This window comes from Thunnus albacares, chromosome 7 (assembly GCF_914725855.1).
Source record: "Thunnus albacares chromosome 7, fThuAlb1.1, whole genome shotgun sequence".
NCBI classification, from domain to species: Eukaryota; Metazoa; Chordata; class Actinopteri; order Scombriformes; family Scombridae; genus Thunnus; species Thunnus albacares.
The window spans coordinates 33,070,786-33,095,872 of NC_058112.1; the positions used below are offsets into that span (position 1 = coordinate 33,070,786).

Genomic DNA, 25,087 nt, shown 5'->3' on the forward strand with positions numbered 1-25,087 from the left:
TTGCAACGTGACTCCAGTGATGTTGGACAGTTTTTGAATGGGTGTACAAATAAATGTGAATAAATAAACATGACTTGCTTAGGCCTGAGCAAGTTATATTTGGAGGTTGGATGGCTTGAGGTGCTGTGACAAATAATTTCCTTTGAAGGGAAACTCTGTATATGAAAATATAGAGAATATTATATTTTTCTCTGACCACACAGCAGACAGGCTGTTAATTGTGGAGAGAATCCCAACAAACACCTGAGGCCTTATTATTCATTATTGACTGAACACTGTTGTGTCTGCATGTGAATAATGTGACCGACTTCATATCATCAGACCAGCTAAATCAATCAACACCTTTGCATCCAATTAACAATTCAAATTCAAAACCAAGTCTGCTAACAGCCACATCTGAGTTCATTTATTCAGTGAAATCATCCAACCAGAAACCAAATCTGTCACCTCGATTTAGAACAATTTTGAAATATGTTTGCACGGCAGTAAAAGCTGAAGATAAAGGCATCAGAAAACTATTTTGACCTGAAGTTGAAGCTCTAAAAGAGTTGAAGTGGCAGTTAATAAAGAATTACTGAACGTTTAAATGGCAGTTAAAAGTGTGTTTACCTGCTAAAGGATTTGAATTTTCAGCTTCAGTAAACTTCAGAAGTGTTTGTGGTGTCAAAGTGAAAAAAGTTGAAGATTCAGTTAAAGGTCAAACACTAAACTCAACATGTTGAGTCTTTGTAGCTTCTGAAATGTCTGTGTGGCAGTAAAAAGAGATGAAGATGTTAGAAGAAATGAAGTTTCACCTGACGTGACATTTAAAACAGATTTACTGAGAGAAGCTGAAACGGCAGTTAAAATGGTGATAAAGAGCTGAGAAGAGTTTGTAGTTTAATCGCTCCAAGACGTTCAAATGTCGGTTTACATGTAAGCTTTGAGTTGAAGTGCTGAAAGATCACCACAGACTGTATGTAAAGACGGACGCAGTGAGGAGTGACGTCACCTGTTGGTTTCATTGGAGCCGGTTTGAAGCTCAGAGTTGCAGCTTCTGGTTGGTGCCATCTTTTCCGTTTGGAGCCAGAACCTTCCAGATAAGCTCTGGAAACACATCCTGCTACCTCGGACCTCAGCGCAATTTAGCTAATTTAGCTAAATTATGCTAACAGGGCAGGTATAATAATCAAGTAACATTAAACTTGGTGAAATATTGCAACAATAGTCCGACTCAACACCCACATGGCAGACATCAAAGCTACTATAAGTCTTCAAATCTTACTAACAGAGCAATAATTCCCAAAATGACCACTAGCACACTTATTAGAGGACCTGAATCTAAAGATTGAGACCAGAATGACTCGTTTAAAACAATGAGTGACTCAGTATTTCTAGAGAGAAGTTGAAGCTTTTTGAACGGGAGTCAGTTGTAGCAGCTAGCGGACGTCGGTTACGTTGCACTTTAACGTACTTCCCGTATGGGCTTCAGCCTCAAGCCGTAGTAGATGCTGCTTGTTTAGCATGAAAAGCGGTTAAAATGCAAACACTGGAAGACTGAAAGAAGTTGAAATGTCAGTTAAAATGGTGGTAAGGAGCTGAACGCAACTGACATTTTAGTTTAAGTGAGTGAACTCGGAAGAATCAGTTGAATAAAGAATAAAGAAGCATTGAATGGAGCTGAAATGTCAGTCGAGGTTTAAGAGATAAACGAAGCTCAAAGTGTTCAAATGTAAAAACCAGTTAACGTGTCGGCACTGGAGGCAGTTGGAGTAACTTGTATATGAACAATTGATCTTATTGTGGTTCATAAAATAACTTTCTTTACTTCGTTTGTTTTACTTTTGTACCAACTGGATAAAATAAAGGTTTGTTTGTTTGAGGATTAATGAGGTTCTGGTCTGGCTGGCCTCTAAATCTTTCTCCTGTACGAGCATCAGGTGCACATCAGGTGGTTTTTTTTCCTGTTTTCTATCCAGGCACATGACCCCATTTTATGTTCCAAACAACCTTGTTTAGGTCATGAAATCCTCATAATCCAACAGAAAAGCTTCAGCTCAGTTTGTTTACAAGAAGAAATCAAAGGTAAAGAAAAAAAAAAAAGCCTGAAGTGATGCCGGAGTTGTTCTTAAAGCTAAATGTCAACAGTCAAGAAAACAGGCTGCATTCAGGTCTGTCAATACACAGGAGGTCAGGTCGACCCGTTCGTTTAGTGCAGGATCAGTGCTGCTGATCGACTGTCAGTTTGGTCTTTTTGCAGTCGCTGTAAAGGTCGGAGCTGCTCGGAAAGTCTCAGTCAGATTTGTTCAGTTTGAAAAGTTAAGATGTGCAGCTGCTCCATTTAAACCACCAGAGAAGAAGAGAAAACAACAAGAAAAATGAAAAAAAAAAAGATCCAAACACAAAGCTAATAAAGCAGATAAGACATCCAGACACAGATCACATGTCAATACCTGGTGGAATTGGGGTCTTATCATTATTATTTTGTCCACCCGCTAGCACTTCCAGCCTGCCGATATATTATTAATATTTCACTGTAACATGTCTGTAAACTCTGCTCGTACTTCCAAACTTTTTAGAGTCTCTGCTGATTTATTCATTTTTACCTTCCTTTCAGCATCCAGAGCATCTCTCCTCCAGACTCCTCCTGATTTATTTGACTGTATTTTTCCATCTATCAACAGAAAAGTTTAACTCCATAATGCTATACTATATATCCACTTTGGAGAATAATGATTTCCTGGATTTTCATCCATTATAGACGTGCAGCATCTGCACAAGTGAAAGTAAAAATGTTTTCTTTTTGGTTTCTGCTCATCGGTCCTTGATTTGTGCGTCACTGCTTTCCTGAGAGGAGGCAAGTTTAAAGAAGGATTTAAGTAAAACGATCTCACAGTTTGGATGTTTCTGCCGAGAAATATGTCCAGGTGATCCAGAAACAGCAGTTACATGTTTAAATATAGTCATCAAATACAAGTTATAAGCTACTAAACTTAAATTTCTAAATTTCTAAATTACTAAACACTAGGGGTGTGCCTGAATACAAATACATTATTCGGCAAAGCACAAATAGTGGGTTTTTTTTTTTTTTTTTTTTTTACGAATATTTGTTTCATACAAATAATTCAAAAATTATTTGTTATCAGGAAGAAAAATAAACCATGTCAAATATCAGCATGCAGGTTGGTTACATCACTATCTCAGTGTCTCTCCTCTGCTCCGCTGTGACGTCTATCAGCAGGTCTCAGTGAGGGGAGTCACATCCACCTGCTACATGACGCACATTTCCTAATTTGGAGATCACTCCTGGAGTTGGGAGTGTTCCCCAGAGATAAAGCTTAACTACTGACACACGCTTCATCAACACTTATCGTAACACTTTAATTTTCTAAAATTAAAAGCGTAATAAAAAGAAAAACATGATTTTTAAGCCTCTTTCCACTTTTATTCCAATACAAATACAAATAATTTTGCTGCCTCAACAAATACAGATACAAATACAAATACTGGGCTTTCTGCACATCCCTACTAAACACAGACTGTGGAGGTTATTTTTTTCACTAAGCCTGCGTCATAATTAATGTCAGACATGTTTAGAGACTGAATAACTTCCATATCAACACAGACGACCTTCATCTGTCGGAGGGGTCGCCGTGATTAACCCAAACATCTCTGCTGCTTTCACTGTCAGCGTAAACGTGTTCAGCTCCACTCTGACACCGCAGTAATGGCGGCAGCGACGGCGGCGCTTCAGAACGCAACAAATAATAAATCAGCTGTTGGAATTATCTCTAAGAACTTTTTATTTAAAGTGACACTAAACAGACAGCGGTTTCAGTCGGAGCAGCTCCAGGAGCACCGCTGGACGCTGCTGTCTAGTAGTTTTGTGTATTTTATAAAGGATGTGAGTCATGTGTGGACTTTGTAAGTTTTGTGCACACACTGCAAACCCATATCACAGGTCTTTGTTAGATTGAACAACAACACTTGACGCTCTACATGTCATCAACTTCAACTTATATTTATTTATAGTGCAGCATCACTCGATGAGTCTCTGCACACTTTACAGGTTGAATAAAACAACAGACACATTATGGATAAAAACAGCAGACCAAATATTGAGCAACCTACAGTATCTAATGCACACACACAGGCAGGGATACCAGTTCTCTTGTAGAGGGCAATTGGATCATTACCTAAACAATGATACAAGGAGAGACCAAAGCTCGGAGACAAGAGTGAGTTTGAAGCCTGGATTTGAAAACAGAGCCTACATCTACATCCTGAACTTGCAATAGGAGCTTATTCCACAGCGAGGAGGCTCTGAGAGGATGTTTTCCTGAATCTAGGGACAGTTAGGAGACCAGCATGGAGAGAGCGAAGAGGACATGATGGAGTATATGGAGCAATAACACCGGATATGTAGGAGAGAGCCGATCCGATTAAGGCTTGTAGGTCAGGAGGAGGATGTTGAAATCAGCTCTGGCTTGTATTGGTGGCTACTGCAAAGACATAAAGATAGAAGAGATGTGATGGGACTTCTCGGGTCTAGTGAGGATTCTCGCTATAGCTGTCATGGATAGGCGTTGCAGTAATCGTCTCAGGATGTAATAAATGCATGCACTGGGATTTCAGCGACTGAAGTGGATAAATTGGGACGGATCCTGGCTGAGTTGCAGCCAAGTCATGAAACAACTCGGTGCTGTCGCTCTGTCAGTAGCTCAGCTGCAGTTTAAGGTTCAGGACGAGTTTAAATCTCTGTTGCCTGGAAGAAAATCGTTTAAACTGCACCTGTGGTTCAGTTATTGTGTCCCGTAGAAATCACCGCTAGAGGCCACAGTATCTGAGGTTTAACTTAAAGCTACTGCAGACGTGGTTTAAGGGAAGTATGTCAGAATGTGATGTTGGTGAAGCAGCAAGCGTGTGAGTCAGTATGACAGTAAATAAAGTAAAATAACCAACATTTTACCACGTCGACAAACAAGCGACATTCATCTAACGCTGGCAACCATATCTGTAGAAGTAACGACTATATGTTTTCATGCCGATGGAGATGTTCACTTGCTAATATTACTCAAACAAACAAAAACACATTAGCTTTAGTTACTTCCAGAAGAAAATAACGGCACATCGGTGTGTAGTTTCAGTCTTTTGGCCTCTTTTAAAGCTCTAAATCTCCCAAACCTGTTTATCTGTCCTGCTCTCTTTGTGCAAAGAAACGCTGTCTTTTCAGTTTAACCTTCCTGTTGTCTTCCCGTCAACCATGCAACTTTTGGTCAATTTTGACCCGGGAGGACAAAAGTCCACAGATGCTATAAATTTTAATAAAACACCCAAAATTCAATGAAAGTAGTGATCATTACTTTTACTTGCAAAGTGTGTGGTGTGGAACCATCCATGTGATTTTCAGGCCTTTAGATGAAAGAAATCCATATTTCTGATATAAAAACATTTGAAAACGGGTCAAATTTGACCCGAGGACAACAGGGATTCAGTCTGACCTCATATCAGATTAGTAAATGTCTAAAATCTTAATTAATGCACCTTTAAGATTAGTTGATTCCATTAAATTCCTGTTTTGATGTTTTACAGTATAGAGGGCCACTAACTGTGGTAGAGGAAGCGTTTTGAGTATATTGTATTGTTATTACTGAGTATACTGTACTTCATAGTATGTCAGGTAGGCAGTTACTGTATTTTACTTACTTACTCACTTTCCAGCTTTAATGACGCTGTAATCCTGGTCTACGTCATGTCTGGACAGCTGTTATCGCCACAAGTGGAAGTGACTCAATAAAGGTCTCTGTTAAAACGTCTTATTAAAACTTCTGTGAAGCGCAGCATGTATTGATCTTTATTCTCGCTGCAGATCTTCATTTGTACTTGAAGTTTTCAGGAGGTTGGTCGATGAAGACGACGGCGGGGTTCCTCTCATTCCCGCTCGGTATAATTAACTCATCATACGCTCGTCTGTCGTGCCGTCAGACTCTCAACACATTATTTATCAGGTTCAGTGTCTATTTGTGGGGCGAGAAATATTGTGTGTGAGAACATACTGTTCTGTAAAATGTTTACTGTCTGGTTTTAAATTATCACAGATCCACATTAAATCAATCTTGGATGGATTTAAATTGACAAACATCAACACACTGAATGTTTTGTTTGCTTGAGTTCAAACCATTAAATAGATTCTTCACATTTAACTAAACACACAAACCTGACATATACAGCACCAGTCAACAGTTGGGACTTAACTACTCATTTTTCTTTACTATTCTCTGCATTATAGAACAATACTGAAGTCCAGCAGTGGAAAGTAACTAAGTACATTTACCAATCAATCCACTACTTTTACTGCAATACTTTAACTACATCAAGCATAAAAATAAATAAATAAAAACCCTTGAATGAGTAGTGATGCCCAAACTTTTGACTGCTACTGTAATTTTCACCTGAAGAACAATCTGAGGACTAAACAGACCAGAGGAAGATCAGTCTCCATCCAGAATGTGATGGACCTGAACCAGGTCAGGCTGTGAATGTGGAGCAGGGCGTTCGCTCGCTGACATTTACAGTAGCAGCAGCAGCAGCAGCGTTTGGCTTTGTGCCGACTACAGCTGAGGCCAGCTGAGAGAGAAGCCAGAGAATGACTAATAAGCACATCAGAGGGGCTGGGCCCCTTAACACGCCGCCGGCTGCCCGCGGAGGCTTTCACATTCACAGGTACCCAAAGAGGAGTTAGGGGGGGCCGCTGGGAGCGAGTGACGCCGCCTCCATACATAATGAACCGGGCTTTGATATTCAGCCGAAGGATCCCAGAGAAGATTAACATGCAGCTTCCACCCTCAGCATCTCCTCCCGGGAATCTAACTCCTCTGACCTCAAGTGATGAGCTGCTTTATCATATTAAAATGCTAACAGCGCTATTATTAGTGTCATTATCAGCGTCTACAACGCTCCACAATGCCAGGATTTATCTAGGAGAATGAAAATCACACAAAAATACCTTCCACTCCTCTCTGACTTGTATATTATTATCTCCAGATGCAGTAAAAGGCCAGATGTTGTGTTTACAGATCACACAGGATGATATTTAAAACACCTGCACCTGTAGAACCTCTTCACTGGACACACAGAGAGAAGAAACTCATGTTGGACTGTTTCCCAGTGATCAGAGGACTCTGGTGCATATAAATGTAGATCAGAGTGCTGACTCAAGATCTCATCTGTAAACTCAACACACCGTCTTGTTTAAGTGCTTACCATCCATGATAATAGCAGACGGGGGCGTCAAGCAGCCTCTACTCGCAGAAGAGTGTGATCCATAACTAGTGAGTCCACGAGAAAGTGTAAAAACTCTGAGGAAGAAACCATCAGACGGAGAGGAGGAGGAGAGAGGAGCTCAGTGCATCATGGGCTCTTCTCCTTTCTCTATTTTGTGCCTACTGCCTTTGTGACCCGGAGGTCTCAGCGCGCCATGTTTAACAATGTCTCAATTCCTACAATGTCCTAAATCTTGAGGAGGTTTGCTGGAGGAGCCATGAGCGAGGATGTACAGGTGTATCCTCTGCGCAAGTCTTTTTGGCAGCTGTGTGGTAAAAAGAGGCGTGACACACAGCTGCGATATACAACCATTTGTAGGGTGTGTGTGTAATAATGTATGACATCCGCACATTCTTGTCATATTAAGCCACATTGTGATTTGAATTAAAAGTAAATATATAAGTTGTCATGAAGGCCGTTCTGCTCGTCTGACAGAGATCATGAAATGCAGCGGCGAGCTATAACACAACAATAGACACATGATGCAGCTGCACGTCGTATTTAATTGACATGACGGCTCTGAAGCGAGGATGTCTTATTTAGTTAAATGCCTGTTGCCTCGACTCTTCTCTCCTTCGCGTCTCTTCCTCGCCTCCTCGTTGGTGGTGGTTCGTAGTGATGAACCTACAGTGAATTATCAGAGACTCTGCAGCTCCTCTCGACTTTACGGAGCTTTATAGTGAGTTTCAGCTCATTGTTTATCTGTCCGGCTGCAACTTTTACTGTTCTGGTTCACTCTCAGCGTCTCATAGTGTCGTTTTCAGAGATAAAAAGCTGTAAAAAGTCGCTGTACACTACCTGCTCAGCACCAAACAGACACAGTTAGCTGTAGACTAGCTGGTGAACATAGTGGAGCATTTAGCAGCTAAAGAGTCAGATATTTCCCTCAGGAGTTGGTAGAGAGTAAAAACAGAAGCTAAAAGAGAGTGAATATTAGACTTACATTCACCAGGTGGACAGAAACACGACTCCACATGAATGATAACGTGTTTTAACTGCTACCAATTTATCCTGCAGCTCTTTAAAAAAAATCGCTCAGTGTGTGTGTGAGCAGTGATTAGCTTCGCTCTGCTGCTTATCTTCCTCATGAGCCTCAGACTAGCGGAGAGAGAGAGAGAGAGAGTCGATACCGACCGCAGTGTGACTTCCTGCCATCCGTCGCTGTCATTTAAGCAGCGGTTTATGTTTCGTGTTCACAACAGAGAGACACGTTCTGATGTCTCCTTAAGTCTGACAGCAAATATACATAATATAGATTCAGGTTGTTGTATTTATATGAAAACATATTTCATCTTTTCAGCATCATAACTATGAATAAATTGTTAATCATGCTCGATGAGGGCAGTTTTTTCTCTACTTAGTGTAAAAAAAAGTAATGTAACCATATTTAAACACATTTATTCACCTTTATCTTTTTTAATAGGCAATGACAACATAGGTACAGCACTGCAGTGATTAATCAATTCATCAATCAGCAACTATATTAATAATCGGTTAATCATTTAAGTCATTTTTCAGGCAAAAATACAAAAAATCTCAAGTTCAGCTTCTTAAATGTGAGAATTTACTGTTTAACTTTGACACATACAAGTCAATAAAATATCTTAAAGATCCTCCAGACATCTATTAAGACATATAAAAACACAAAATAACAAAATATAATTACTTTATCACTTTAAAATCCTTAAAATGGCATCTACTTCTTCTCATTCCCTCATTAAAGTCCTTTTTCTTCTTGTTCCTTCAGCTGGATGTTTGTTCTTCTTCTCTGTGTAGAATGATGTATGCGCAGAGTTTGTTTTCATCCATCTGCTGAAGGAGGAAAGTTTCTCTGAGCTCACTGATAATCTGTTTTTTTTTTTGGAGCCAATCATGGTCCAGTATTCAACTTACACGAGTGTGATGTAGAAACTTGAAGCCTCCAGTTGCACAAACACTCAGAATGTGGTGTCCAACAGTTCTGAAATAAAATATATTTACATGTCAGTTCTCCAGAAAAACAGCAGCAGTTTTGTGACGTTCACTCCTCAGACCTTGAATACTTAATGATTCAGTAAGAGCTTTGCACTGAGACTCAAATATCCAAAAGATATTTGGAGGAGAACCAAATCATCAAAGCTTTAACCTAAAAGGAGGAAGCCAGTGAAGGATCCTGTAATCAATGAGAGATAAAGAGTGTTAGAGATGAGCAGGTGAAGGCACCGCTATCATTTCTTTTATTCTAAAGAACTTTATGAAAGTCTTTTTGCTGTTTACAGGAGTTTTAAGGTACTTTAGTTTCCCTCCAACAAATAACAGACGAGTGACATTAAAACTACAGGAACATTCAGACACCAGGAGCTGAATCTGATTCTTTACCTCTTAATGGGATCTGCCTGTACTGGAGGTTTCACTGGAGTAACAGTGTGTACTGGATCGGACATAAAATACAGTACAATCTCAAAACTTTATTTGAACAGAAAGAAAGAGCCAGTGAAGAGTCACTGCTGATGTTAACTCATGAAACTCAGGAGATGGAGAACATGTGAGCTGCTGTGTCCAACGTTTGTGAATCTCCAAAATCATGAATCAGTTTAGATCAACATGCTGCAGTCAATTTATATCTTTCACACTAATAGATAGTAGGGATGCATGATATTGGATTTTTTGCCAGTATCCGATATGCCGATATTTCCAACTCATTGTGGCCGATATATGCACATATTTTTTACCAGCTGGCTGAGGAGACTATTATACATGCAACCATAGATTGTACTAAGTATGATCAAGAAAGACAATATATGAAGGAAGAACTGAGGAAGACTGGAGTTCAGGAGCTCAGCATTAAAACTTTAATGAAGCTGCCAAGTGGGAGCAGCAGCAGAGTTTTCATTGAGTTTATTAGACAGACAGGATTAATGTGTAGGATTTAATCTCTGGTCCACACTCCGGAGCAGAAGGTGGCGCTAATGCACCTAATACGCTGGTTGACAACCGCCGTTATAAACCAAAAAGATTTTTTTTTCCAAACAGAGTGGTACATCCTGTCAGCCGAGGTGTTTCCTATCTGTGCAGCCGAACACAGCAGCTCCTCCACGGACTGTTTCACCCTGACGGTCCCGGTGTTTCCTCCGCAGGCTGCACTTCACTCAGCTGCCCGTCAGATCAGCTGCTTCTTCCCACTTTAACCTGAATAACAAACCGGGGCTCGGTGCTCCGGTTGGATCCACACGGAGAGCCGGGGCTAACGTTAGCTGAGAGGCTAGCGGAGCGTTAGCAGCAGCATGACCGAAGTGAAGCACAGCTAGCTAGCCTCCAGCTAGAAGAAGCAGCTGGTCTGACGGGCAGCTGAGTGAAGTGGAGCCTGCAGAGGAAACACCGGGACCATCAGGGTGAAACAGTCCGTGGAGGGAAACACAGTCAGGCGGCGGAGGAGAAGGCGACATATCGACCTCTCATAATCGGCAGAAAATGTTCATTTCGGCCGATACCGATATTTCATTTTAGAGCTTATATCAGCCGATACCAATGACGTGCCGATAATATCGTGCATCCCTACTATTTATCTTATATTATTCCTTTATGCAGCCCCTCAGTTCAGCCACTGTCTGAAACAGGCCGTTCATAATGAAGGAACATGTGACCCAGTGCAGCCGTGTGGCTCATTAATGTGTTTTTAATCGTTTTTGGACAACAACAGAGGAATAAGATATATCAGACTTTGATACACACACAATCCTTGTTAGTAGAATCAGTTCACTGTTGGTGTGAGATTTGTTAAAAAGAAGAAAAATATAGAAAGTCACCAGTTTTATCCTTCAATATTCTCATGTTTCATGACCCTGTCTGGTTTGTCCACCTGCTCTCTGTTCTGCAGCCGGCAGCTGATGCTCAGATTAAAGAACTGCTGCTCCAGTTTCGCCGAGGCCTCAGCTGCTCTTAGATCAGACTCCCACAGTCCTGAGCTTTAAACCAGCTCCGCTTTGATCAGGCAGAGAGAGGGGAGGGCGTGCAGGTCAGAGAGACACAGAGCTGCACAGTCACAGGATTCAGCCCTCCATTAACCTCCCGAACCTTCATTTGCACCTGAAACTTCCTTCTTAAGGAGATTTAAAGTTTGATGATTCTCACATTGAGTTCATGCTTTTTTTTATGGCTGCAGCACTCTGTAAATGTAAGTAGACCTTTTAGACCTGTACTGTTGTTTTTCTTGTGAGGACGAGCTGCTCTTATTATTCCATACAGGTTACTGGAAGTAACCTGACTGAAAACTGCCTCCACATGTTGATCAAGGTTCAAGTTGCCTTTAGGTAGCTTGAGTCTGACTGTGTGCTGGTAGCTGGAGAATCTGAATATTTAGGGTCATTTCAGGTCAGTAAATCTGGTATTCACAAAAGATCCTGAGGCTAAAAAAGTAGATTCTAACTGGCCAAGTTAGGAGAAACTCCTAGAAGTACAGGCTAGAAGTATTTCACAAAGCATTTCCAGTATAAAAGTAGCTCCCAAATCTGACAGAGGTTAGAGGAAGTCCAGAGGGACTCCCGAGTCTCTAAGACCTGCTCACCAGCTGCAGCTAATGTCCCTCCTTGCAGCGATAATGAACTTTGTAAGAATATTTTGACAGCAGGTGAGTTAATAAGGATCCAACCAGTGAACCAAACCATTAGAACAGTAAAATAAGACCAGAGACGCTGGTCAACACATCTCTGCACTACTGTGACTCTGGAGTCCTGATGTTAAATAATCACCAACTGCAATAAATAAATGAAAAAACTGAACTCATGGCCACTGTTGGATTACCAGGTAAAATCTATCTATTGATCTATCAATCTATAAACCAATCACTGTGGAGATAGTGAGTAACTTCATTAATAAAACATAATGTCTTCCTTCCTTCTATCTGTCTATCAATCAATCTATCTATCTATCTAACAATCAATCAATCTATCTATCTATCTATCAATCTATCTATCTACCTATCAATCTATCTGTCAATCTATCAACCAATCAATCTATCTATCGATCTATCAATCTATAAACCAATCACTGTGGAGATAGTGAGTAACTTCATTAATAAAACATAATGTCTTCCTTCCTTCTATCTGTATATCAATCAATCTATCTATCAATCTATCTATCTATCTACCAATCAATCTATCAATCTATCTATCTACCAATCAATCTATCAATCTACCAATCAATCTATCAATCTATCTATCTATCTACCAATCAATCTATCAATCTATCTATCTATCTACCAATCAATCTATCTATCTATCTACCAATCAATCTATCTATCTACCAATCAATCTATCAATCTATCTATCTACCAATCAATCTATCAATCTATCTATCTATCTACCAATCAATCTATCAATCTATCTATCTATCTACCAATCAATCTATCAATCTAATTATCAACCAATCAATCTATCTATCTATCTATCTACCTATCAATCTACCAATCAATCTATCTATCTACCAATCAATCTATCTATCAATCTATCTATCTATCTACCAATCAATCTATCTATCTACCAATCAATCTATCAATCTATCTATCTACCAATCAATCTATCAATCTATCTATCTATCTACCAATCAATCTATCAATCTATCTATCTATCTACCAATCAATCTATCAATCTAATTATCAACCAATCAATCTATCTATCTATCTATCTACCTATCAATCTATCTATCAACCAATCTATCAATCAATCTATCAACCAATCACAGTGGAGATAGTGAGTAACTCATTAATAAACCATGATGGGGTCGACGTCTCTCTGATCTGAGGAGTTCCTTCAGTTCCTCAGTAGACGTTGCTGTCAGATTTAAAAGGATTCCTGACGGTGAGATAAGATCATCAGTGAAAACGACCTCTGGCGTCTCCGCTCAGTGATGAAGTCTTTCCTCGCCGCGTCTGGTCCGTGAGTCACACAGCAAACGTTTCTCTGTCTTTGTCATGAGACTGAGCGGTTGTTCATGAGTCGGCCCTGCAGCTCTTCCTCACCTCTCTCATCTGGTCTCTCCTACAACGTTTCATCACAACGACAAGTCTATGAAAGGTTCAAAAATGTCATTCATGAGTTCTCAGAGATCACAGTGATGACTTCAGTTTGCTTGTTTTGTCTGACTAAACAGTCTAAAACGACAATGAAAAACAGCAAATATTCACATTTGAGACGCTGGAACCATCAAATATTTGTGCATTTTTGCTTGAAAAATGACTGAAACGATTAATCAGTTATCTAAATAGTTGCTGAGTAATTTTCTGATGATTGTATAATCAATTAATCCACTACTTGTTGAAGCCCTAAAGACCACCAAATGAAACGGCAAAATACGTTGTGGGACCATCCACTCCTAAACAAATCACTTAAAAAATAATGATGTTTTATGATGAGACATATTCCGCTTATTGTGTTGTTTGGTTATTTATTTTCTGTTCTGATGTCAGATGTTAAACATGGTCAAAGTTCCAAAACTTGAGGTGAACGTATGTAGAAATGCTGCCTGCAAGTCAAAACTCAGGGCTTCAGCCTGCTCTGAACAAGCTGAAGCCATAGCCTTGGTTGCTAAGTTGGTTGCTAAGGTGTTTCCGATGTGTTCTTCATGTTGTCCGCTCTCATATTTCAAATCTAATTCAGCTCAGACATGTACGGATGGATTGGAGAAGTTGACATTTTGAGTAAAGTAGAATGTAGAAATGCTGCCTGCGAGTCAAAACTCAGGGCGTCATTGGCAAAGTTACCTTTACTTCCTGCTCATCATGACATCAGATCATTCGCACATGCCCGCCAATGGCCGTCTGTTCTGAAAGCCTTTGTTGCTACGGTGGTTGCTAAGGTGTTTCCATGTGTGGTTCACTCTCCGTGTTCGGATGGATTTGAGAAGTTTATTCTAGGAGTTGAGAATGAAAGGGGCTGCATAAAGGGCCAGTACAAGAAAAATAAGGAGTTTTTAACTGTAAATCATGCAAAGATATTCCAGTAGAGCCCCAGAATATAAATATACACCTGAAGATGTGCAGAATACGTTGATCTCCTCCCTGAACGGACTGTGTTGCTGTATAATAGCTTTCCTCCATTAGAGCGCTTTGTCACTACAATGCAAACACGTCATTTTAAGGCACCTGCTGAAAACAAACTGCCTCTGTGTTTTTTTTTCTCGTCATCAGACTCTTCTGACCTTCAGATTGTTTGTGTTGTCGGTTTGGTAATGACAGCTTGTGTCGGAGCGTCCGCATAAATCACCTCGGAGCCTGTTTTCTCTCTCAGGCCCACAAATGACGTTATGCTCCGTTGTCTGTCATACATTTTCATAATGATTCCTTGATGCATCGCTGGAATCACCGCCGTGCTCGCCGCTGTCATTGCTTTGAGCTCTTGGCGGGGAGGCGGGGGGTGGTGGTGGTGGTGGGGGGGGTCTCACCATCTGTCGCCATGTTTCCTTCCTTCTTCCCCTTCCTCCTCATCCTGGTGTCTGAGAGGAGCCCCGCTGAGGATACCCCGTCGTCACTTTGCCACTCAGTCAGAGGGCCATTAGCCGGGGCCATGACTTATATGTGAGGCAGTTGCCATGGCAACACGGGTGGTCTCTTGAGCAGCAGCAGCATAGCATTTTGGGAGCATGTGCACAGGTGTGGTGTGACAGATGATGGTAGGCGGGGAGAGGAAACAGAGGTTTGTGCTGCCTGGATGATCTATGTGTGTGTGTGTGTATGTGGTGGTAGGCGGGGGGGGGGGGGGGGGGGTTGGTTGCTCTCTCTCTGATAACTGAGCTGAGTGTCTTCATGCTGAAGCAGACGGTTGGTTCTCACCGCAATGAGTTTTACCAGCATGAGCGGCGGCGGCAGCGAGATCAAATACAGACAACGCTTTAATGCTTCCTGTCACAACTGAACAGTAATATATATTAAACACATAAACTCTCTCTGTGTCCACTGGACTCCACTCTGTCTCTAAAGCCTGAAATTCACTGTTGATGTATATGATAATATTTACTGATGATAAGTATTATGAGTTTGATGTAGTTAAAGTATTGCAGTAAAAGTACATAAGTATTATGAGCTTGATGTAGTTAAAGTATTGCAGTAAAAGTACATAAGTATTATGAGCTTGATGTAGTTAAAGTATTGCAGTAAAAGCACATAAGTATTATGAGCTTGATGTAGTTAAAGTATTGCAGTAAAAGTACATAAGTATTATGAGCTTGATGTAGTTAAAGTATTGCAGTAAAAGTACATAAGTATTATGAGCTTGATGTAGTTAAAGTATTGCAGTAAAAGTACATAAGTATTATGAGCTTGATGTAGTTAAAGTATTGCAGTAAAAGCACATAAGTATTATGAGTTTGATGTAGTTAAAGTATTGCAGTAAAAGTACATAAGTATTATGAGCTTGATGTAGTTAAAGTATTGCAGTAAAAGTACATAAGTATTATGAGCTTGATGTAGTTAAAGTATTGCAGTAAAAGCACATAAGTATTATGAGCTTGATGTAGTTAAAGTATTGCAGTAAAAGTACATAAGTATTATGAGTTTGATGTAGTTAAAGTATTGCAGTAAAAGTACATAAGTATTATGAGCTTGATGTAGTTAAAGTATTGCAGTAAAAGCACATAAGTATTATGAGCTTGATGTAGTTAAAGTATTGCAGTAAAAGTACATAAGTATTATGAGCTTGATGTAGTTAAAGTATTGCAGTAAAAGTACATAAGTATTATGAGCTTGATGTAGTTAAAGTATTGCAGTAAAAGTACATAAGTATTATGAGCTTGATGTAGTTAAAGTATTGCAGTAAAAGTACATAAGTATTATGAGCTTGATGTAGTTAAAGTATTGCAGTAAAAGTACATAAGTATTATGAGCTTGATGTAGTTAAAGTATTGCAGTAAAAGTACATAAGTATTATGAGTTTGATGTAGTTAAAGTATTGCAGTAAAAGTACATAAGTATTATGAGCTTGATGTAGTTAAAGTATTGCAGTAAAAGTACATAAGTATTATGAGCTTGATGTAGTTAAAGTATTGCAGTAAAAGCACATAAGTATTATGAGTTTGATGTAGTTAAAGTATTGCAGTAAAAGTACATAAGTATTATGAGCTTGATGTAGTTAAAGTATTGCAGTAAAAGTACATAAGTATTATGAGCTTGATGTAGTTAAAGTATTGCAGTAAAAGTACATAAGTATTATGAGCTTGATGTAGTTAAAGTATTGCAGTAAAAATACATAAGTATTATGAGCTTGATGTAGTTAAAGTATTGCAGTAAAAGTAGTGGTTTGGTCCCTCTGACTGATATATTATTATATATGACATCATTAGATTGTTAATAGTGAAGCATCAGTGTTAGAGCAGCATGTTACTGTTGTAGCTGCTGGAGGTGGAGCTAGTTTACACTACTTTATATACAGTTAGCTAGTTTAGTCCAGTGGTTCCCAACCTAGGGGTCGGGCCCTCCAAAGGGTCAGCAGATAAATCTGAGGGGTGGTGAGATGATTAATGGGAGAGGAAAGAAGAAAAAACAAAGTTCTGATACACAAATCTGTTTTCAGTTTTTTGGACTTTTTCTCTAATCTTTGATTTTTGCTGAAATATTGGATCATTTGAACATTTATTGAAATGAAAGCATGTGAGAAGTTTAGAGGGAAAAATCACTATTTGGTGGAGCTGTTAACAACTCATAGACATGTGAAATGTGACCCCGACTACACACTGCTTTTTGTAAGACGTCAAAAGACAAAAAGGTTGGAAACCACTGGTTTCATCTTTAACAATGTGTTGTATTTTAAAAGCTTGTTATATTATCCATTGTGTCAAATCTTCATCTGAAAAGTAACTAAAGCTGTCAAATAAATGTAGTGGAGTAGAAAGTACAATATTTCCCTCTGAAATCACATGGAAATACTCAAGTAAAGTACAAGTACCTCAAACTGTACTTAAATACAGTACTTGAGCAAATATACTTTTCCAATACGTGTCAGTGAATCTTTACACTTCCAGTGAGGACTCTATCCTCCTTTGCCCGGTCGGTTGATGACAGTTAAACTTTTAATGGCGGCTGCAGACAGAAGCCACAGTTATGAAAATGATGCAGAAGCTAATTTTACTGATATCAAAGTTCCTTCTTCATCAGTATAATTTCACAGATCAGCAAACATAACCTTCAAAAAGTTCAAAGTTTGATTATCTGGTCTGCACTAATAAATAATCAGTGGGCTAAACTTAATTAATTGTGTCATACAGCTATGGCAGCAGTCTGTAAGAGTTGATGTAACTGCAACTCTGCTGCACATCAGAACAGATGCTGTTTCAGTTGGTTGCTCTGAAACTCAACCAGCAGAGACTTGAAACTCGCAGCAGAGAGATAAATCCATAACGTCAATAATCCGTCTACACATGAGATATTTTTGTTAGTGTAGTGCAGTCAGGGTTCAGGTGTGACTGTTTGAAAAGACTCAGAGTTACACTGAGAGAATTCACTGCAGATAACAATGCAGAGAATCAATAATCTCACACTGGCTCATAAATGCAGTACAGAGCCTAATGATGCGTTCAGGGTCATCTGTCAAACCGAGATGAGGAGAGTCCTGTTGATCAGTCCACTGCAGCTGATTTAACAAGGTGAGAGGAGGAGGCGCTGCAAAGAGACCACTTAGTCCAGTTTTACTGTTTAAATGAAGAGTTTTTTATTCCAGTGTGTACTTTGTCATGTTTTTTTTTTTTATTTCTAGTTCATGTGGATGATTTTATTTACCTCAGCTGCAGACAGAACCAGGATTTTACCTCTAATTTCCATATTTTTTAAATTTATTTGATTAAGAAGCCTCTCTGTTTTATGATCTGCTCCTGTTTTAAGTTCCTGTTGATGCAAACTTAAAGCCATATTTACCATAAATGTACATAAAGGTGGACGTAGCGAAGTGTGGTTTCATTCTCTCTGGAAACACGTCCTGCTAACTCGGACACAAGCTAACGTTAGCTTACTGGGAACACCGAGCGCCGCACACTTGGGCTAACGTTAGCTACTTTAGATAAACTGTGCTAACAGAGCAGGTATCATAATCAAGCAACATTAGACTTGATTACGATACGATAGTGAAATATTGTGACAGTAGTCTGAGTCAGTGTGAGTCCTGGCGCCAGCTGTCAATCACAGCTGTCACTCAACGCCCACACGGCAGACATCAAAGCTGCTACAAGTCTTCAAATCTTATTAGTGGAGCAATAATTTCCATAATGGCCACCAGCACACTTATTAGAGGATCTGAATTTAGAGATTGAGACCAGAATGACTGGTTGAAAACAATGATTAACTCAGTGTTTCTAGAGAGAAGTTGAAGCTTTTTGAACAGGAGTCAGTTGGAGCAGCTAGCAGCCGTCGGTGGAACTTTAAGATGATTCAGACTCAAGACGTTGGAGCTGCTGATTGATGTTTATCTGTCGATAAATTCAGTATAACATCTACTGCATTAATTCCATCAGTACGACAGTCATGATACACACCACTAATACTGTTTTTATTCACTCATAACTTCCAATTCATTGCTGTTAAGCTAACGTCAGTAAAGCTAAACACTTCCTGCACAGATTTCACTTTCTAAATCTTCCTGCAACCTTCCTTTTCACAATAGTTAAATCAGCAGGAAGTGTTGAGTTTCATTGGTAGTAGCTTAACAATGCTTAAAAAAACAGCAAAGTGGAAGCAATATAACACTGAACCAAACACATCAGTTACATCACAACCCTGGAACCCAAAACTGGACTTTTCCATCAGTCGGCAGGAGAGTAAAAACTTCAAACAGCGGCTGGTTTCTCCCTGAAAAGACAAAAGTATCAGCCGCAAACACGAGTCACCAGATCCAGTAAATGAACCGCGCAGAGTCGAGCATCTGGTGTTTTAATGAAGCCTGATGGAATTATTACTGCTGAGTTCAGTCCTTCTGACCATTAAATCATCAGGTTTATCTGCAGGTGGTGAAGTGACATAAAAACTCCATTACTGCCAGCTGAAACCCAAAACTTGTTTAATGACACATACTTCAGTTATGAGGCCGAGATCGTCCGTAGTAGACGAGACAACTTAAAGAAAAGTTTTATCTCATTAAAATACATTTAATGGACCTCAAAAATGGAATAATGTGTTTAATGGCCAATCCACAGATCCCAGTCTGAGATGAAAACAAGAACTGAATTAAAATAGAGTGTGTTGAGGATATGAATATGTTGTATCAAATGAAGTAATCTGAGCAAACAAGCTTGATATACTTGAATTACTTTTCAATTATTTTGATACATGACATAAAACAAATCAAAGGTGCTCTGTGAAGTTTTTCTGCGTGCATCCTTGAGCTCCGACAAACCTGCTGAGTGTTTTTCCTTCATAATTAAACATTTGCAAAGACATATTCTGAATATTTTACATACATGTTTGCCAGCTTGTGGTCTTTTATTTTTGTCTTTGCTATGTTTCTGAGTACGTTACTGCCACCAACTGTCGATGGTTGGGATCAGGAATGTTTATCCCATACGCACATTCACGGTATACAACAAATATAGGATTACTCATGGAAACTAGGGGTGTGCCCAAATACAAATACGTTATTCGGCAAAGCACAAGTAGTGGGGTTTTTAACGAATATTTGTGTCATACAAATATTTTACAAATGATTTGCTTTCGGGGAGGAAAAAAAAGGGGGCAAATACGAGCGCACAGGTCGCTATCTCAGTGTCTCTCCTCTGCTCCGCTGTGACGTCTCTCAGCAGGTCTCAATGAGGGGAGTCACATCCACCTGCTACATGACGCACATTTCCTTATTTGGACATTACTCTCGGGGTTGGGGGTGTTCCCCAGAGATAAAGCTGAGCTACTGACACATGTGAAGTGCTCTCAAGGGACTCTCCATAACCTGTTGTTCCCCTTCTCCTTTCTACAAAGTTAGGTTGTAAAAAATAGGCAATAAATGAAAAGTGCAAAGCAACAATCGCCTTTGAAGTTCCTCCCTACATGTTACACGGTGTGCTGTCTCTGTGTTATGGGTGTATAAATAGGTAGAGGTCTGTCTGCATAAAGGCGATGAGTAAAGTTTTAGCTCAGTCAGCGCAGTCGTCTATGATCTGGGAGACTCCAGTTTGAGACCCGATGTGACAGTTTATTCATGAACACTTATTGTAACATTAAAAGCGTAATAAAAACAAAAACAGGATTATTAAAGCCTCTTTCCGCTTTATTCGAATACAAATACAAATACAAATAATTTTGCTGCCTCAACAAATACAGATACAAATACAAATACTGGGATCTCTGCACATCCCTAATGGAAACGTTGCACCATAGCGCCACACAACTCCACAGGGTAGCCTTTTAAGTGGAAATAAAGATGTTTTTACTGTTTGAGAGTGATAGTATTACTGATTCGATGTAATGATTTATTAAAGGACACGTCTGGCGATTTTCTATATTTTTTGAACATGAACATGTCACCCAGTGTAGCGGTGTGACTCACTGACGTGTTTTTAATAGTTTCTGGACAACAGCGGAGGAATCAGATATATCAGGCTTTGATACACACACAATACTTGTTAGTAGATCAGTTCATTGTTGGTTTGCAAACATGAGATTTGTTGACAAGAAGAAAAACATAGAAAATCGCCACACCACAGACAGTTAGCAGGAGCCAATCAGAGTCTGGGTCTGGTATGTTAAAGATGGCGCTCGTCTTCTAACCCCTCCCCCCCCTCTTGTCTTGTCCTCAGATGTACATCCAGACTGCCACGCTGACCGTCTCCCTCAGCCTCAGCGCCTCCGTCTCTCTGGGCATGCTCTACATGCCGAAGGTCTACATCATCATCTTTCACCCGGAGCAGAACGTCCCCAAACGCAAACGCAGCTTCAAGGCCATCGTGACCGCCGCCACCATGACCAGCAAGCTGTCGCAGCTGGCGGCCGAGAGGCCCAACGGCGAGGTGAAGACGGAGCTGTGCGAGGGCGTGGAGGCCAGCGGTGAGTGATGGGGAGACCTTCTCCTGGTCTGAAATCACATGATCTGGGCCTCGTTCCCCAATAATGATCAATCAACACAAATAAATGTAGAGCTTTAATCAACGACTATTTTGATTGATTAATCTTTTGGAGTCTTTCCTTAAGACAAAAAGTCCAAATTCTCTGATTCCAGCTTCTTAAATGTGAATATTTTCTGGTTTCTCTATGACAGTAAACTGAATATCTTTGTGTTGTGGATAAAACAAGACATTTGAAAACATCATCATCAACATTTTTCACCATTTTCTGACATTTTATAGACTAAACAACTAATCGATTAATCGAAAAAATGAAAAGATAATGGAGATAATGAAAATGATCGTTAGTTGCAGCCATAAATTAAATTTATAGTTTAAGTTTATATTCAGTCCTGTGCAAAAGTTTTAGACACTAAAAGGAAAATGAGGATATTTTCAACAATAATGCCATGAATGGTTTTTATCGATCAGTTAACTTGATCCAGAGTCGAGTAAACAGCAGAAACTTAAAGTAAATCAATATTTGGTCTTTAAATCAGCAGCAGTTCTCCTCAGTGTTTCAGGAACTCAGCAGGTCGGTTGTTCCTGCATCTTGGAGAAGTTGCCACAGTTCTTCTTCAGCTGCTTCTGTCTCTTCATGTTAATCCCAGACTGACTCCATGATGTTGAGATCAGAGACCATCTGTTGCAGAAGATAGATCTTTATGAGTCTGGTTGGATGTTTGGACTCGTTGTCCTGCTGCAGATGATCAGAAGCCTCCATGATGCTGCTGCATTATGAAGATGAATCTAAACATGTAAAACACCTAAAACCTTTGCACCGTGTTGTATATCTAGCATTCACTGATATATTCTGGACCAAAGAAGACTTCCTCTCACACTAAACACTCCACAGGATAAAAGAAGTTCAGCCTCATGTAATGTAGAAAAAGTAGAAGTGATGTGGGAGCCGCTGTTGTTGGATAAAGCACATCTGTGTTTAGTCAGCACATCTCTGATGAGTAAACAAGCCGACGTCTCGCACTTTTCTGCTGACGGATCAAGAAGCAGCTTTGAAGTGTAACTCTGAGCTGTAAACAGTTTGACTGCATCAGATCTGGTCTCAGGTGACGTCTAAACAAACTCAAGTCAACTTCCTGTTAAATCCTCATTACTGCAGAGACGCTTCACTCCAGCTTCACCTCCAGATAAATAGAAAGACTTTACAGAGAAACGACTGATGTTCTTCTCTCAGCACTTTGCTTCAGAGAATAATTAACAGTATTTGGAGTAAAGTGTCTTTTGTTCCTCAGTAGTTTCTGACTGTAAATAAAGGAGCAGTCCCACATCCGTTGTGGTTTTCTCCAGAGTTAGATAGAAAGATCCCTGTGAGAAATAAACCATATAGCAGCTAAGCTCAAGCACTTTCATCTGTTGCAAACCTGCTATAAAGATAAAGTTTTATTACTATTATTATAAAACGTTTCCTGATGATTTTGCTTGTTTCAGGTGACCTTTTCAGAGTTGTCACAGTATGTTCAGACTTGCGTTCTTCGTGGGTTTGACTGCTGGACTGTTTGTGTTTATTCACCCCAAACAGCCAACAAAATATTAACTGTACATCAGCTGTAAACTAGCTCACAACTGACACTCCAACTGTGTTTGTGGACGTTTATGAAACATTGGCCTGTTTCACCAAATCTGCAAAACGCAAGCCGCCACTTGCAACATGAGATCATTTCCTCTTGCAATAATTTTAACACATTTAACTAAATAAAAGAAACAACATACTTGTAACCCATGCATGGGCCATGCAAGAGGACTGTACGACTCACAGATTTATCTGCAGTTTGAGATTGACAGTCATTAATTGGTATCGTTTGCATACTCGCAAATTGCTTCCGTGAAGCTCTGGGATACGTGCCTTGGGCAAATTCGCATCTAATTGCATCTTTGCATCAACTTTGTATACAATCGCTGCATCCAAAATGCTATCTGAACACAGTTAGTCTGTTATTGGTAGTTTCAATACACACAAACTGTCAGTCTTTTATTGCCTGTTGTGACATCCACTGATCAGAAAATGTTCTTTTCTCTCCTCAGTTCCGCCGACAAAAACCACCTACGTCAGCTACACCAACCACGCCATATGAAGAAACAACACCTCCGACACGAGGACGTAGGACGAGCACCGGGACATTTAAAAAAAAAAAAGCTGATCTCATGTCAGGCTCAGAGGAGACGTCACCGGAGCCCGAGACAGAGACGAGGAGCTCTGAACTATCTGAAGGATCATTGAGACGTCTGACAAACTGAACCAACACATCTGTGGTGTTTTTTATGCTTATAGACGGCGAGGAACGGAGCTGGAACGGCACCGAAAAACCTGAAGGATCACAATTAAAAACCATCTGAGACCCAGAAGAAGAAGAAGAAGCAGGAGGATGCTAATGTGAAAGACAAAAAAAAAAAAAACCTAAAAAATTAAAGTCTTAAAAAAAGAAATACAAAAAAATAAATGGTGGGGACCAACCATATTTGTTGTTATTCTAATTGTACATACAAAAAAAACCAAAAAAAACAATTTGTTGTTGTGAAAATTTCTGATTCTTGTCTCATGTCGTCCGTCCGTCGACCTGCATTATGAGATGAGTCCGTCGCTGTCTTTGGCTAACTGAATGGTAGCTTTTGGTTGTGAAATGTTTAAATGCTATGGTTGAATTGACGCATGCCTGTTTTTATACAAATGATCTATTTATAATAAAGGAATGTTTCACAAGTCGGTGCCACGTTTGGGTCTGTTTGAGTGACAGAAGAACATGTGAACAACAGAAGAACATGCATACTATTGTTGTTGTGTTAAGGATGTTGTTGTTGCTTCAGTGTTAGACTGCAGTTGTCTTCTCAGTGGAAACAGGAAGTGTTTGCACTGCAGAGATGCCTTCGTTATGGCGGCAGGTAATTGTGGTTTTTGATATCAATAAACTGGCAGACTAACGTACACAACAGCGTTGTTGAAGGAAAGAAAAGTGAATAGTTTTAGGTTAAGGGGGAGTTACAGTTAAAGTAAATATTTTAAACTAAGTCTTATTCATTTTTACAGCCTTTTGATTCATAGAAATAAACTGAGTGAATGTTTGATCTTTGTGAGTACCATGACTTTAGTCTTTTTACCCATAAATTCAAATTTAACCCATAAAATTGACTTGACATTCACATGTATGACCATGAAATCACTGGAGTCTTCTCAGACACACTTTCAACAAGTTGATAGATTTGTCTGTAGGCACTTTATTTTTTTCTTTAAATCACTTAAAGGCTCTTAAAAGTCACAGAATCTAGTGAATAAGTCCTGAGTTGGCAATGCTGGACGGGCGCGTCGGCTCTGACTTCATGATGACAACAGTTACTGGACCTTAGATTTAAAGGACGAGTTCACAGTTTTACAAGTCTGTCTTAAAACAACAGTCAGGAGCCCAAATGAACATTAAAGCTGTTTTTCTTGCTGTAATCATTCTTCCTGTTCATACTGACCATTAGAAGATCCCTTCATAATGACCTTACAATAAACAAACCTTCTGTTCATTCAGACAGAGTCTTTGGGTTTACAGAATGAAGAAATATTTGACAGGGATGAAAAGAAAACCAGGCGATGCTTCCGAGACAAACAAGACAACCTGCTTCGCTGATTGCAAAGTCAAGAAAATATGAAGAACCCTGTGGTGCTCTTGAGTTCACAGTGATTGTGGTGGGAGATGAGGAGAAACCAGTGTGTATTTTATGTCTGAAAACTCTGGCAGCA

The 25,087-nt window shown here is 39.7% G+C and overlaps 1 protein-coding gene and 1 long non-coding RNA gene across 5 annotated transcripts in view; one reads left to right on the top strand and one right to left on the bottom strand.

Moving 5' to 3' along the window:
• The window catches only part of LOC122985151 (metabotropic glutamate receptor 8-like), a 159,997-nt gene extending 135,933 nt beyond the window's left edge, over positions 1-24,064 (top strand). For 2 of the 3 annotated variants that reach the window (XM_044355599.1, XM_044355600.1), the window contains 2 exons: positions 21,043-21,289; positions 23,389-24,064. In XM_044355599.1, the coding sequence (XP_044211534.1) occupies positions 21,043-21,289; positions 23,389-23,438 (297 nt within the window). In that variant the 3' untranslated portion in view covers positions 23,439-24,064. Of the gene's footprint in view, positions 1-11,158; positions 11,456-21,042; positions 21,290-23,388 lie in introns of those variants that run through there. The other variant, XR_006404037.1, reaches the window with a different exon arrangement.
• On the bottom strand, positions 8,727-11,176 carry LOC122985218. 2 transcript variants are annotated; one of them, XR_006404068.1, is made up of 3 exons: positions 11,088-11,176; positions 9,196-9,262; positions 8,727-9,111 (listed from the first exon to the last, which is right to left on the bottom strand). It is a non-coding gene; the product is annotated as an uncharacterized LOC122985218 (long non-coding RNA). The 2 variants fall into 2 exon arrangements; XR_006404067.1 differs by having other exon boundaries at positions 8,727-9,114.
• Positions 24,065-25,087: the final 1,023 nt, after the last annotated feature.